The sequence below is a fragment of the Hydractinia symbiolongicarpus genome, chromosome 2 (genome assembly GCF_029227915.1).
Source record: "Hydractinia symbiolongicarpus strain clone_291-10 chromosome 2, HSymV2.1, whole genome shotgun sequence".
Taxonomy (NCBI): Eukaryota; Metazoa; Cnidaria; class Hydrozoa; order Anthoathecata; family Hydractiniidae; genus Hydractinia; species Hydractinia symbiolongicarpus.
The window spans coordinates 5,522,509-5,537,966 of NC_079876.1; the positions used below are offsets into that span (position 1 = coordinate 5,522,509).

The 15,458-nt window shown below is 34.9% G+C and overlaps 1 protein-coding gene across 1 annotated transcript; it reads left to right on the forward strand.

Annotated features, from left to right (window-relative positions):
- Positions 1–733: 733 nt before the first annotated feature.
- On the forward strand, positions 734–2,419 carry LOC130627577 (uncharacterized). Its single transcript, XM_057441393.1, has 4 exons — positions 734–1,350; positions 1,428–1,482; positions 2,250–2,312; positions 2,362–2,419. Exons 1-4 carry the CDS (start codon positions 864–866, stop codon positions 2,417–2,419), a joined length of 663 nt encoding a protein of 220 aa, XP_057297376.1. The 5' UTR covers positions 734–863.
- The last annotated feature ends 13,039 nt before the right edge of the window (positions 2,420–15,458 follow it).

The following is a 15,458-nucleotide window of genomic DNA, read 5'->3' on the forward strand; positions in this document are numbered from 1 at the left end:
GATATTATATATCTTAAAAGAAAGTGTTCTGTGACCTGCATATTACAAATCTGATTTGAGTTTGATACAAACGCATTTTTTTTACTACACTAATGTGTCCTTTCTCTGTTTAACCTTTTTGGAGAACACTTTAATCACAATTGCTTTGTCTGCAACCCAAATTTCTTCGATATTGGAATGTAACATCTGCTTAGACACGTATCATCAACCAAAGCAACTATACTTTGCGCATTCGTATTGTCAACATTGTTTAGATGACCTTGCTACTTTCAACGAAGACGGGGGTGCTGAAATACGCTGTCCATTGAGATGTTCCATGAAAACAAAACTTGATTCACACAAGACAACATCAACGTTAAATACTGCATATATAGTGAATGATATTCTAAGTGAGCTGTAAGTACATTTTGCTACATTCTGATAAACAAGTTCTGTTAAAAACGTAAGAAGAGAAAACTCATAGGTGTGTAAAAAAGAATGATATATCTTGTAACAGTGTATAGTGGCTATCAAATATTTCATTCACGTGAGCTCTCAAAAAAGATTATTTAGCTCTTTGAAGACAGGAGAATGATAAATACTGAATATTAGTTAGTTCTACTTGCCATACATTTCCTAAAAAGTAAAGTAACTTTATAAAAAGTTTCAGATATAACCAACTGTGAAATTAAAATTGGTTTTGTTTTCATAGGCCAAATGTTGAAAAAGTTAATTCGCAATGTCAGCAAAGCTAGGAATGTAAGCGAATTGTCAGCCGCTCTTTTGCAACGTGCGGTGCAAAAATTTGTAACAAATGTCAAAACATACATTCTTGCATCAACAAATCATTTTCCAATGTCAGTTCTAATGAAAGATTGCAAGAAATGCAACCATTGTGTGAGGAACATAATTCTCCTGGAAGATTTGTCTGCATTCACTGTGAACACGTTCACATGCGTATATGTATACACAGAAGTGATAAGAATCACGAAAGAAAATCGGTTGCTAAAGTTGGTGAGGAAGCAAGGAAATGGTTTCCGTCATTCATAGCATCGTTTGCTGAAACAAAAGTGATATTGGAGAACTTAACAAAACAATATGATGAATCTTTAAATAATCTCCAAAGTAGCAGAGAAGCATTTGTTCGCGAGTTGAAAGTCAGAAAGTGGAAAAGAATAGAATATTATTTGAAGATGATAAACACGGAAGAAGAAAATCTGTTGGGTGAACTAACAATCTCTGTCAGTGATGTCAACGTTGTAGATCCTTACAAATTTTCTGTTCACAAAACTATGATGGATAAAACTGAAAGACTACCTAGCCATGCACAATTAGAAACTAATTTGAAAAGCTTACTTGATGAAGTGAAAGGTATTTTTACACTGACTTAATTTTATTTTCTTGAAATTCTACGTAAGTCACGTAAATTTTTTACATTTGTTTTATAGGCTGCAAAGAATCATTTAGGAAAGCAAATCTTGGCTGTTGGAAGGAGCCAAAGATGTAAGCACGTCTAATGCATTTACTTGTTAAATGCAGTAAATGTATAATGTATTGTTCTTTTTTATATATTATTTTTACTTTTTTAATTCTACGCATCACGGCGTAATACAATCTTACATGCGCGCAATCAATTGCAACTTTGTATATTTTGTTATATAAATACTGTTAATCATAGCCCTTCTTTGGATTCTTATTGTCTTTGTTTCAATTTATTATAAAATTTGTTTCTTTGTTTTCTTATTTTTTGGAATTCAATAAATAACTTATTCAGCATGTCGAAATATATTTTAATCTTATATCAAAACGTCCTTAAAAGTGCGCAGTACAATTTACCTGTAGTGGTATACCAGTTGCATTGACTGAGTTGCACTTTCAGAGAGCAGGGATAAAAAAAATAGTGAAACTAAAAACGGTGACTGACACACCCTTTGAATAGAATTTGCATTCAAAATACAAAAAAGGGTATTGAATTGCACATTTTCCAAGTTGATAAATATAATTATAAACCTAAAAAGAACGCACTTATTTCCCTTATAATACCAGGAATAGAATTTTAACTCAGGACACAAGTAAGGTGAGAGTAAAAACAAGTCTAAGTTATATATGGGTTCATCATTATTTATGAGGGCACCAATTGTCGATAGAGTAGAAAGACGCCTTTCTTTAAAAATCAAATGCAGTGAAACTCAATGAAGGCGATTTGCCTAATTTCGAGGAGGAAAGAATTTGTTGTTATCAAAAACTTCTTAACTGGATTTTTGTTTTAGAGATGTAAAACCTAAAAACAGTATTGCAGGATACAAAAGAGTATTGCAGGATACAAAAGGAAGGTAAGCTTTTTTATTCTTTTAATCCTTTTAATTTTAATGCCTGCCACAGATCTCCTTGTCGAAACGGCTGGTTTGTGATGGGAATTAACTATTTTAGAGTTCTCTAGTAAACCGGGAGTTTGATGATGTTAGCGAAATTTATGTATGCCTTTTTTAAAAAAATAGTTGTGCATATTGAGTCGAAAGTCTGAGCACAAGGTTTGCGGCACAGAATAACTTCCCAGCACTGACGTATGTTGCTAACTTCTTTAGGCTGACAAACTTCGATTTCAGTTTTAAAATAACAAGGATATGTGATAACTGAACAATGCACTTTCGGCGAATACTCATGACAGCAGGCATCTCTCGTTCCATGCTATTTTATTTCTAAACAAAAAAAGAAATTTTTTTTTGTGAAAATCTTGGTCTTGTTCACTCACACGGCGTAGGTGAGAGTGCTTAAATCGCAATGAAAAATTCCGGATAAAAACAAATTCCTTTAGCGCGCTTTTTTCGCTGAAGCTCAAGTTGTGAAATTTTATTCCTACCAACTGGATTTCTGGATCCTTCATGTTCCTATTGAAGTGTGAACATGACTACTTTTCTAAACGTTGATGAGACTACACTTACACTTACTATCATTAAAAAAGGTTCTAACCGGCACATAAACCTGACATAGAGGGACGCAGAAGTGCTTTTATTTTCTGACTATCTGAACATGCAGAAATCGCATTTTATTGTAGCTTATCCTTTCACATTTATGATATTAGGTCACCTACAATGTTATAACAGTTAAAACAGAATGTATTTGTCTCATCAAAATAAAGAATAAAATAAAATGTAAAACAAAACATAATACAAAGACGAAAACATACATGGAATTAATTATCGCGAAAATTAATGTACAAGATTTCTAGAGCAAATTTCATTCACGATTAAAAAATTGTAATTATAATAATGCAGTATATAAATTGTATTATATTTATTGAAATATTGTTTCATCTATTGAAAGAAATTAAAATACTAGTTTTTAAGACAAAAAAATCATGAAAAACATGTATTAAAAATTTCATTTCGGTAGAAAATAATTTCGTGAAATGCAAAAATCATGAACAGGCGCGATTAATAAAATTAGCGAACAATAAATCAGAAAGTTGAGCAGTTTGCTAATTTAGCGAAATGGCGAAATTTATTTTTTGCGAAAAAAATTGTTTCTTACAAACCCCAAAAGACTATTATGACGTTTTAAAAACAAACAGATGTGTCACTAACTTTGCAGCTTCTGTTTTAATGTCATTAATCTCGCTTTATAAATTATTATTTAATTTAGAACTTGAAGAAATGATTAAAGATGAAGATATTGAAAAATTTAATTCAATTCTTATCAAAAATCCAGATATCGTAACAATGACAGATGAAATAGAAAATACACTATTGATGGAAGCTGCATATCACAAAAACCATCAATAGTAAAATGTTTGATTGATGCTGGTAGTGATGTGTATGCTGTGGATAGAGATAAGTGGAATTTATATTACTATAGTGCAATTTATGGTCATCATAATGTTTTAAAAGTTTTGATTAATCATGATGTCACAAATATAAACAACGTAGACTTTAATAATGCATCATTAGAGGGACACATTCAATGTGTTAAGTTACTGCTATCGATACCAGGTATTGATGTCAGCATACGAAACAATGACAATAAAACAGCTTATGGTGTTGCTGATAATGTCGTTATTAAACGTTTATTTAAGAAACATAAAAAAAATAAATAAATGTTTAATTATTCCAAAAAACTGTTTTCGCCGTGCAATAATAAGCTGCTTTGGAATCACGAACATTTTTATCATTTTCGTAAATTTGACACTAAATCATTTTTTTTCATAACGTTTTGTAGAATTTTTCACGAAAGACATAAATTCTACATATCGCGAGATTAAGTTAAATTTAAATAAGTTTTTGTGCAATTGTAATTTTATTTGGACATAATAGATAGGTTTGGCCGACCTCACTTGCAGGACTATTTGCTTCTTAACAGCGCTTCGATTAGTGATAGTTCTTTTCAGAATTATCATCCGTCTTATGGCAAGTACGATTCGCCATATCTATACTGTTATTTCAAATGGTGTCCGAGTAGCGATGGCTCATGTGATGTTATTGTAAATTTATGTAGTTAAATTATATTATATTAATATCCCGGTTCAAAATAATAAAAATAGGGCCATATTCAATCCAAATGGAAAGTGGAGCATTACGTTTGTAGGACGATGTTATTTGTTTGATGTTTTTCATCAATGCGCGAATTTTGCACCATCCGTTGCGTTTACCTCTGTTACTACTTAATAATATCCATAACATGATGGTTATGTGCGCTTGCGTGTTCAGCGCTTAGCGCGGTTGTTGCTTCTAAACCTTCTACTTAAGGGTTAGTTTCATTATCCCTAAAATGTTATTTTTGCGGAGAGAAGCGGAGCCCATTTCCTCATTAAATAAGCCAAATATAAGAGACGGAGGAGAGTGTATAGGATTTCCGCACGTATACATCAAAATTTTCAATTTTCGTCAACTTTTTGTCTGGGTTGCCCAGTAGCTTACTCTGGTCATTTCCCCGTAAATTTATGATTCAGCGAGACAACATCAAAGGCACGGTGATGGAGTGCTTTTGTTACTTTTAAAGATGGCCTAACGGGGATTTCCAGTTGAGATTAAGGTACCTTTAGCCACGTGATATATAGTCACTTTGACTAATATCACGTGACTTTTTCTCGGATAACATAGCGCCTCAAACTCAAACTTCCGTTAGCTATATCGCAGCCGAAGGAGGAAGGGCTTGTTCAAGAAAATGAAGAAAGGGTATGTTTAGCTCGCTTGTATATCACTATTTTTTACATGTAATGAACCCATTCTTATTCTCACTTACACCAAAAGCTAGCTAGCTTAAAACTGCAGATTTAGATAGAATAATAATAGAACTTAGATAGCATTTAGCTACCTAGCTAAAACAAACAAACAATGCAATATAGCTAGCATAAAACTAGCTACAAAGCTTGCAGAAAATTAACTACTTAGCTGGGATAGAACTACCCATGTAGCTAGCAATAAATTGCTATTTTTGCTGGCATAAAATCAGCAACATAGCTAGCATAGAAAAATTGTTTGCGACTGATTTTCTACCTATCCTCTATCTAGCTAGCTATTATACATAGCTATATACTACACAGTGAGTGAGATAATTCTACTCTGTAGGAATGTCCCATCATACAGCTTGTTCTAGCTACAATCGTCCACAAAATGGCCAAACATAGACAGCTAGATATTTTGCAGATAGTAAATGTTTATATACAGGTATGTCACGTGTAATTGTTTACGTTGCTTAGCCACAAATGGGCAGTTCTTAACATTAAGGGGGAATAGAGAGCTATATTTTCGTGGACGGTTGTAGCTAGCTATATATATTGTACACACGTTAGGAAATAAACTTTTTTAACCCTGCCGCTGAGCATACATCAGTGCGGCTTAAGTTGCAGAAGCGAAAATTATTTCAATATATATATATATATATATATCGGGAAATTTTTACAACATCAACATTTGTTATTACTGAGGCTTTTTAAATTCTGAATAGCGGTTCTCGTTCAATCGTCGACATGTATTGAAAATCTGCAAATGTATTCATTATTTCTTTTTCACGATATGTATATGTTTTTTTCAGTTTTGGATAAGAGCTTTTTATCCTACCGTCATGAAAACTTGTTTGCAAAATAAACATATACTGCTGTTTGATTTTTAGCTGGACAGGATAACAACAGGCTGTTTCCGCTGTGTTTTTTTAAACCGAAGTTGCAAGAAAGTTTTTTGGGAAAATGTGTTACGCCTATCAGATGTCACGATTAATTTTTGATCTTTCACAGAAACTTTTCCCATAAAATATTGCAGTTTTTTTTTTTTGCTTTAAGAGGGTAAAAACAGGTTATAAACTGTATTTTTATTTTTATATGTTACAAAATTTTCCACAAAGTAAAATTGTTTTAGGTGCGTAGGATAACAACAGCTTGTTAACTGTCTGTTTGTTTCAACCGAAGTTAGGATATATAAGATGCACATGTAAAGTTTTTCATATATATATATTCATGCCCTGTTGGTCTAATGGCTATGACACTCATGCAAATGAAAGATCCAGGTTCAAATCCTGGACAGGGCTAGGAAAAATATAATTATCTTGCATCTACAACAAGCAGGTAGGTATTCATAAGTATATGATATTAGCTATATTGAGTATAATAGGTAATCTTTTGAGTCGTAGGGGGGGGGGGGGGGGAATTGCGTACATTTATCACTTTCATTTATAGAGCCCAAAATGCTTTGTTTTTGTAATAGATCTATCACTTTATGGTAAAAAGTTTTGTGGTGATAAACCTGCTAGGAAGAAACCAAAAAAGGCGTTTTTTACTAAACTTTTTTGCCTTTATCGTGGACTTCTCTGATTATTTCTAATTCTTGACTTTTTAATGTTACTGTCATTACCATGTTTATTTACATTTTAGCAGTTTCTGATTCGTCAGATTATAAACAAAAAGTAATGTCATTGGCCCGTGAAATATTGCGTCCGAAACTGGGAATTTGCTAATACAGAAGCGCTCTGGTAAATTTTCCAGAAAACAAACATTTTTTCTTTGATTGGACAGAATGGATCACGTGAATTTTTCCAAACACAAACATTTTTTGCTTTGATTGGACAAACTGGAACACGTGGTTTAGGCGAAAATATACTCTTTTGGCGCAACTTTTTTTCAAACCCTCTGGAAATTTTCTGGAGCGCGTTGTGTTTGTTTGCTGGAACGAAATTGATACTTCCTGGATTATTGGATAAGTATTATTTGATAATTTGTCTGTGTCTTGTGTTAGAAAACAAACACACATTTAGCTAGGTATAAATTGCAGCTAGGTGCATCTTTATATCTGATTTTTTTGCCCCCGCTGTGTCCCTGCATTTTGGGGCGTAAGCTAGATTAGCTAGCAATTGTAGCTTACTGTTTGTATCTCTTTTTTTGTCCCCTGCTCTGTCCTGTATTTTGATGCAAGGACTATAAATACATTGCCACAGTCAGCAAGGAAGTAGATTTACTTTTGTTTAATCTGATTTAGGTGCTAACTGCAGCTCTAGGTAGCGGTAGCAACCGTAGCATCGTAGAAATCGTGTCTCATTGTAGTCAATTGTAGCATTGTAGAACAATCAGACAAACTAATCATGATATCTGTCCAAGCATATCGTGCCACCATTGGTTCTTTTTATAATGTAGCTGCTAGCCACTCCAAAAATATGACAAATGAAACAGTAAATTTTCACAGCTATTCAGGAATGGTTTTTGATGACAAGGTGGATAATAACAACGACTTCAATCATTTTTTGAAACTTTTTATTTCAATAATTTTTATGTGTTGTCTGAGCTGTAATATCAATCTTGCATCTTTGAAATTACTGTTATTGTTATCTGGTGACATTGAAAGCAATCCTGGACCCTTTAATAACAATGATATTGACTTCCAAATATCACTACAGGAATCTTATGCCACCTATCTTCTAAATCAGTCGAATTCTGCTGATCGTATAGTTGCTTATGCTAGAAGTATTGGTCTGTCAAATATAACATATCAAGAAGTGACAATAGGGGATGGGAACTGCTTTTATAGAGCAGTAGTACAGCAACTTAGTCGCCCTGAGATCAGACAAATTGTCCCCCCTGACCTACACTTTCAAAATCACATCCAACTACGAGCAGCTGTGGTCAAGTTTGTTCGCGAAAATAGTAATGTAGGAATTTTTCAAATTAATAGAGACTTTTTATCCATTAGCTCTGAAGAGTGGGAACGGGACTTACAAATTCAGTCAAGGTCTACTGTTGATGTTGTGGAAATTTTCATACGAGCTGCGTCAATAATGTTGGGCGTCAACATTTTGATAACATCCAATACCAGTACTGCAATACACCCATATACCCTTATTAGTCCTACTCATGATGAAACACATAATTTTCCTGGTGAACAACAAGTGGCACATCTATTGACTGATGGTACCACTGCTGGTGCTTTTATTTTGCTTGGTAGGGTTAATGAAAATCACTACCAATCGTTGATCTTTGATGACAAAGTGAGCAATCCTTCCGTTACATCACCCACATCACTCAGTCCATCTAAAAAATATCCTCGTTTGTCATCACAAAATCCTAAAAATATAACCAATCAAAAACCTGTTGAAATGGAAATTACTACTTTGAATCAAAATCCAGACTTCCTAGTAGAAAAAATAATGAAATCTTATATGTCTGCTACTATAATACCAAAAAGAGTCAAGCCTAAACGCAAGCCAAATTAAAATAAAGAAGCTGCTTTGAAGCTAAAGTGTCTGCAGTTGAATATTAAATATGAAGAACCTAAAGTTAATGAAACAAATATCGAAACAATAAACAGACACAGGCGAATAAGTTATAGCTGCAAAAAAACCGTTTCTAAAACAGCCATGGATAAGCAGAAAAATGCTAATTTGAAAAAACCACCTGCCTGCAAACGTACATGCGCCCCGCCACCTAATACACTTCCAATTATTACACACAACCAGGTGAATATTTTACCAACCACACAGTCCATACCATCCACACAGTCAGTGCCTACAACTGTCACAGACAACCTGACCACTGAACAAGATCAAATTTATGGAAATGAAACATCCACCATTCATCAAAATCCTGATGTTGTGGCAGCTGTAATACAGTTTGAGGAAGGTGAGAAGTTACATAGCTTGGCAACCTGTAAAACTTGTCGTGAAACCCGACCAGTATGTCATGCTACTCCCCCTATCAGTCCTACTGCAGAAAATGAAACAAAACCAATTACCGTAAAGCCTTGGAAAATTTTCAGCGATAAAAGGTGTGACAGGTGTCATCGAGAGAGCCTTAGTCGTTTTAAAAAGAACGTAACAACTCCTGCTAGATTTTCCAGTATACTGTCAGTTGATGATGATGATTTGGGCCCATTACACGATAACATCCGCCATAACGATATGCATTTTTTACCGGTACCACCATATCTCCAAAATTTGACCATACTGGAAGTAGCATTGATTCGTCGTATCACTGTTATTATGAATATACACCTCCTGCGATATGGCATGCTTGCATCAAAAGGACATTGTATCAGTTTTCCTCAGAGAATGCAAATTGCTAAAGAATTGCCATCGTTACCATCTGAGGTTGGAATAGTGGTTATTAAAAAGAAAGGAAGTCGAAATTCAGTTCAACAGTATACTGTGCAAAGGAATAAAGTTGAAAATGTATTACGAGGCCTGTGTTTTGGATACCCAGAAGGTGGCACTGAATATTCAGATACTAATAGTGAACATCTATACAATGGCTCTGATCACATTGACAAACCTTTAAAAGGACGCTACTTTCAGTTCCTAACGAATGAGTACTATAAGGATGTTTCGATAAAATATGAGCGCATTCAAAATTTACCAGAGATGCGTTCTGAATTACCTAGCTTGCCTGTTGTTGAAATGCCACATATTATACCAGAGGAACACAAGGGTCCTGCTGAAAATCAATTTCTGTAAAACTTACCTCAAGATGACGAAAGTATAACCCGTTCTGGTTTAGTTTGTCCACTTGAATCTAAAGATGCTGACAAAGAGTTGCGAACAATACTGCAGAAGCTCTTGGGCTTTGAAGATGCAGTTAATCAAGCTCTTGAACATGGCACAATTGCGAATGCAAATTTGGAATATACGCGAGAGCAGCCTATTCGAGAATTAAAAACTCCTGGTTTTTTTACTATGGCATACCCAACTGTTTTTATTAATGGAAATTGCGACTTAACGGTTCCAAGGTTGAGTAAAATTAACTTTGAAGAATACATCGAACATATATATTATTGTTCTGATAATCGTGTAGCGCGTCATCCGTACTTAAAATTTTTCTTATTAAATATGCGTTTACGAATGCAAGCACTACAGCAGGGTAGCTTTCTTGTTTCCCAACAATTAAATGATGCGCATCTCACAATTGCTGAACTGAGAGATAATTTACAAAATGACGATGATTCAGTTCCACGAAAAATTATTAGTATTGGAAAAAACCTGGTGAATACTGATCCATACTGGAGAGACCAAAAAAAAAAGTGGATGCTCTGTTGTTTTTCAGACGAAATGAGTTTGGCGATTTACCGGCCTATTTTGATACCAACAGTTGTGCAGAATTTCATTGGAAACCATTACATGAATTACTTATTAAGTATCATGCCTTAATAAACAATTTAAACGAAGATACTGTGCGGTAACAAATGGAAAACGACAGCAAATTCAAGCGGGAAATGATTCTACAAAATCTTCATATCGTCACACAGTATTTTGATGCAAGGACTATAAATTACTTTGCCACAGTCAACAAGAAAGTGTTTCAATATAATGATAGTTGGTGGCGATATGAATTCGCTAAAGGTCGAGGTGAGATACATGGTCACGCAATTATATCGTCCTCTAAACACGCTCAAAAGGTCAAAACAATCATGGATGGATTGTCGAATGATGTACCTGACTCACAAGCATCCCAAACTGCTGCACAAGAACTTCAAAATTGGTTGCAAACCACAAATGAAGACAGTGATGACATTTTTTCACCCATATTTACTTCACTGCATCCTGCTGGGGGGAATGAAATTATAGATGCCTCTGGAATTAGAACTTGGGTTCCAAACAAAAATCAATGGGCAACACCAGAAGGGAGTCAAGCTCCTCCAGACCATAACCCATTGGTGCAAGAACTTGCAGATGTCGCTAACCATGAAGGTGGTATTGGAGAGCAACATACTTATCTTGTTAATAGAATAGGTCTCCATAATTGTAATTCCAGTTGTTTGCGTTATCGTCGTAAGAATAATAAGGAAAAGGATACCGCTCCAAAAAAGTACTGTCGTTTTCATTTTGGTGATCTTGATCCACAAACCAAAAAAACAAGTGGCAAAGAGATTCATCCTTTTCATGCTGTCATAACAAAAGGGGAACATCCTAGATATGAGGGACCACGCGATCATCCTCGCCTAATGATGCATGTTAAAACACGTCTGCTTAGTTGGCTAGCAAATTGTGACAGTCAAGTCATTATCGATCAGGATCTTCTGGCTCTTCAAAAATACATTGCTGGTTATGCTTGCAAGGGGGCAGCCTCAACTGAAGATTTGGTACATGTTTATCAGCATCTCATTGAAAACACTGCTGATGGAAGCACTGTTAAAAATTTGGCTCAACGACTACTTCAAAAAATTGCTGGTCTAGTAGATGTACCAGGTGCTGCGGCAGATTTTTTTAATAGTGGTGGCCGTTTGACTAGATGTACCAGGAATTTTTGATACATTGGTATCAGTGGCTTCCGAGCATTGGATACTTCTGGTGAAGATGGAACCGTTACAAAGAGTAGCACATTGGATAAATACTTGAGCGATAAGCGTAGAGAAACTGAGCCAGAAATATCATTATGGAACTGGAGCAAGAAATGTAATTGTACCTGCAAAGTAGATGACGTGCCAGTTTTTACAGGAATATCTACAAAACCTGTTTGGCCTGTTACTGAGGACTATGCAAAAGCTATGCTCGTTATATTTTCTGTTGGAACGTGGCATAATACTGAAGAATTGAAGGGACAACATGAGTCATTTGCTGCTGCTTTGGCTTCCTTTGTTCAAACTGAAAACTGTCCCCCTATATTAATAGATGCATTGAAGGAGGCTAAACAATCATTCGATAAAAAGAGTGAGAGAAAACAAAGTCACACTCGTGTAATCAATAATGAAACCGATAATCAGTCTTCATGTCAATCATCACAATATACAGATGCAAGGTCTCAAAGTTCCCAAAATTCAGTCATTGCACAAATGAACATAGGCAGAGCGATAATGAGAGATATTGCAAGGCATCACGTTGCTGATATTAATGAGCCGGATGTACAACAAGTTCTTCCCAATGGAGGGCCTACATTTGATTGGAGTAATTATGCAATTCAAAGTTTTGGTAGTCAATGGCCAATTAATGCTGACACATGGTTACAATCTATATCTGAAAAAGCAGAAAAAAATGAATTGCAGCTGGCTGATGATTGTACCTTACCCCAAATAAACATCTTAAATGCTAATGAATTACAGAGAACAGTCATTGGTATAAATCTTCAGCATTTATTGCAAGTTGCAAAAGGAACTTTGCCAACAGGTACCCAGCCATTACGTTTATTAATACAAGGAACAGCTGGTGTTACGAAAACATTCATCATTACTGCGCTCACCAGAATCGTTCGTCGTATTTTTAAGCGAAATTCTGCTGTTATGAACTTGGCCCCAACTGGTGCAGCAGCAGTCCTCATACCTAATGGTCGCACTATACATTCAATGACTCCACCACCACACAAACTAAAAAAAGATAAGAATTTAAATTCTGCCCAGCTTTCTGACTATCCGTTGGGTGATGTATCTCTAAGAAAGCTGAGAAAGTATACAGGTATGCATGAAAACAATGAGCTGAAATTATTTCAACTTAATATTGATGAACGTAGCATGCAGTCGAAGCTTCTTGTGGCCTGGTGCAGCCAAAGATTATGCAAGGCTACGGGAGACTTTGATAATTATTATGGTGGTGTACCAGCTGTCAATTTCTTTGGTGACCTTGGTCAGCTTGGACCAATTCGTGCTTTGGATCTACATCAGCCACCAAAACACGATGATTCGACAATCAACTTTGCTGGCTATGCAATCTATCGCTCGTTTCAAGATGTTATTGTTCTTACAGAAACAATGCGTCAAGGCCCAGATCAGTTAGCTCTTTTGCAGCGACTACTTAGAATACGTAATGGATCGATCACTCAACAAGACTGGCAAGATATAAATAGTCGTTACGAAGATGCTTTGCCACAAACTGAAAAATGTAACTTTTCGCATGGTCGTGTCCTTACATTGATGGAAACATGGAATGAAGTTAATGAGGAAAATCACAATAAATTAGCTAGCCTTGGTGTGCCTGTTGCTGTAATTCCATCAAGAGGCCGTGGTAAACACCACTCTTTGACTGATAAGCAACTGGGTCAAATACCGCTGAGATCTTTAATAGCAGTTGGTGCAACTGTAATACTCACTAAGAACCAAAAAGGTCTTACGGGCCTCGGTCTTAATAATGGTGCGATGGGAAAAGTAATTGCAATCCTTTATTCGCCAAATATGTCACCACTTGAATTTCCTATAGCTGTCATTGTCGATTTCCCAAATTATAAAGGCCCAATATGGATTCCAGAACATCCAACATGGATACCAATTACTGCTGTTGAAGGTCGATGTGAATCTAATTGTTGCAGCAGAAATGGCCTGCCATTGATGCCAGGATATGCGATAACAATTGCTAAAAGTCAGGGTATGTCGATTGGAGATGGTAAAACTGCCACCCACATGCGTATCAAGTTACAACAATCAATTCAGATGGAAAAAAATAACCTTGGTACAGCTTACACTGTATTTTCAAGATGCGAAAAAGAAAGGAATTGGGCACTTGTCGAGCCAATTACTCAAGAACGTCTCTTGTACGTTAATACACATCCTCGTATGAAAGCCAGACAAGAGGAAGAGCAACGGCTGAAAGCATTATCGAATGAAACCATCAAAAAATTTGATATCACTATAGTAAAGTATATTAACTTGCTGAAAGACCTTGACGAGTTTTGCGATGATGATATTGAAGATGCAGTTTGTCCTTCACCATCTACAGATTGCTCATGTATTATATGCACATCTCAATCATAATGATAATCACAACTGAAATTAACCTATGTTGCAGATAATATATACATTAAAAAACATTGTATATGTTAATATATTTGTTGTGAAATCAATATGCGAAGTAAAATTTTTATTTAGAAAATAAACAAAATAAAAACCGTCTGCCCATGAATTCGTAATTATTGGATGTAATAAGCCGAAGTCAAATACTTGATTTAATATCAATGTATAGTAAGCTGTATCCAAGAATCATGGTAAACATCTTTAATTCAACAGACAGAATAGTTGTTTCTCAAAACAACCGTCTGCCCATGAATTCGTAATTATTGGATGTAATAAGCCGAAGTCAAATACTTGATTATAATATCAATGTATAGTAAGCTGTATCCAAGAATCATGGTAAACATTTTTAGTTCGACAGACAGAATAGTTGTTTCTGAAAACAACCGTCCGCCCATGAATTCGTAATTATTGGATGTAATAAGCCGAAGTCAAACACTTGATGTAATATCAATGTGTAGTAAGCTGTATCCAAGAATCATGGTAAACATTTTTAGTTCGACAGACAGAATAGTTGTTTCTGAAAACAACCGTCCGCCCATGAATTCGTAATTTTTGGATGTAATAAGCCGAAGTCAGATACTTGATTTAATATCAATGTATAGTAAGCTGTATCCAAGAATCATGGTTAAAATAAAGTAAAAATACTCTGCCTAACATCAGGCATCACGATGTGTGATTATTATCAACAAACTCAATTTAAAGGCAAATTAATCATCGTTTTTTGTAAGAAGCCTAAGCTTTTGTGTGCACTCAAAGTTTATTAAAGTTTTGATAATTTGTGCATCAAATTTAAATTGTCCTTATTTAACACTGAAAAATCTTTTATTTACAAGGCTTTTTGTCTAAAATACATGCTCATTAACACATACCAAGTCTTAAGTTACTGAAGGCCCTAATATAATCAAGTTTGTAACCTGACTTTTGGGTTGATTTACCTTCTTGTCTTTTTTCCTTCTAAGAATGTAAAACAAAAGGTTTTTAACATTAAGCTAAGTCAATTTAAAAGTGGGTCACTTCTTGGTTTCCTCCCCTTTTTTTGTACTAAATTTTATGTGTTAATAAAAGCATACAGTGTATGACATTCTAAAAATATATTGCGTATGTATATATACTTAAAATTGTGCCAGGGGTTCACATAACTTAATTTATGGAAACGTTACTGAGAGAAAACGTTTAAGCCAAAAAAGAAATGTTTTTTTTGCATAAAATGAAATTTAACATTGTGATTGACTTTACTAAGTTTCAAGTTTTACTAAGTTAACACAAAAATTAGATTTGAACTTTTTGTGTTTATTT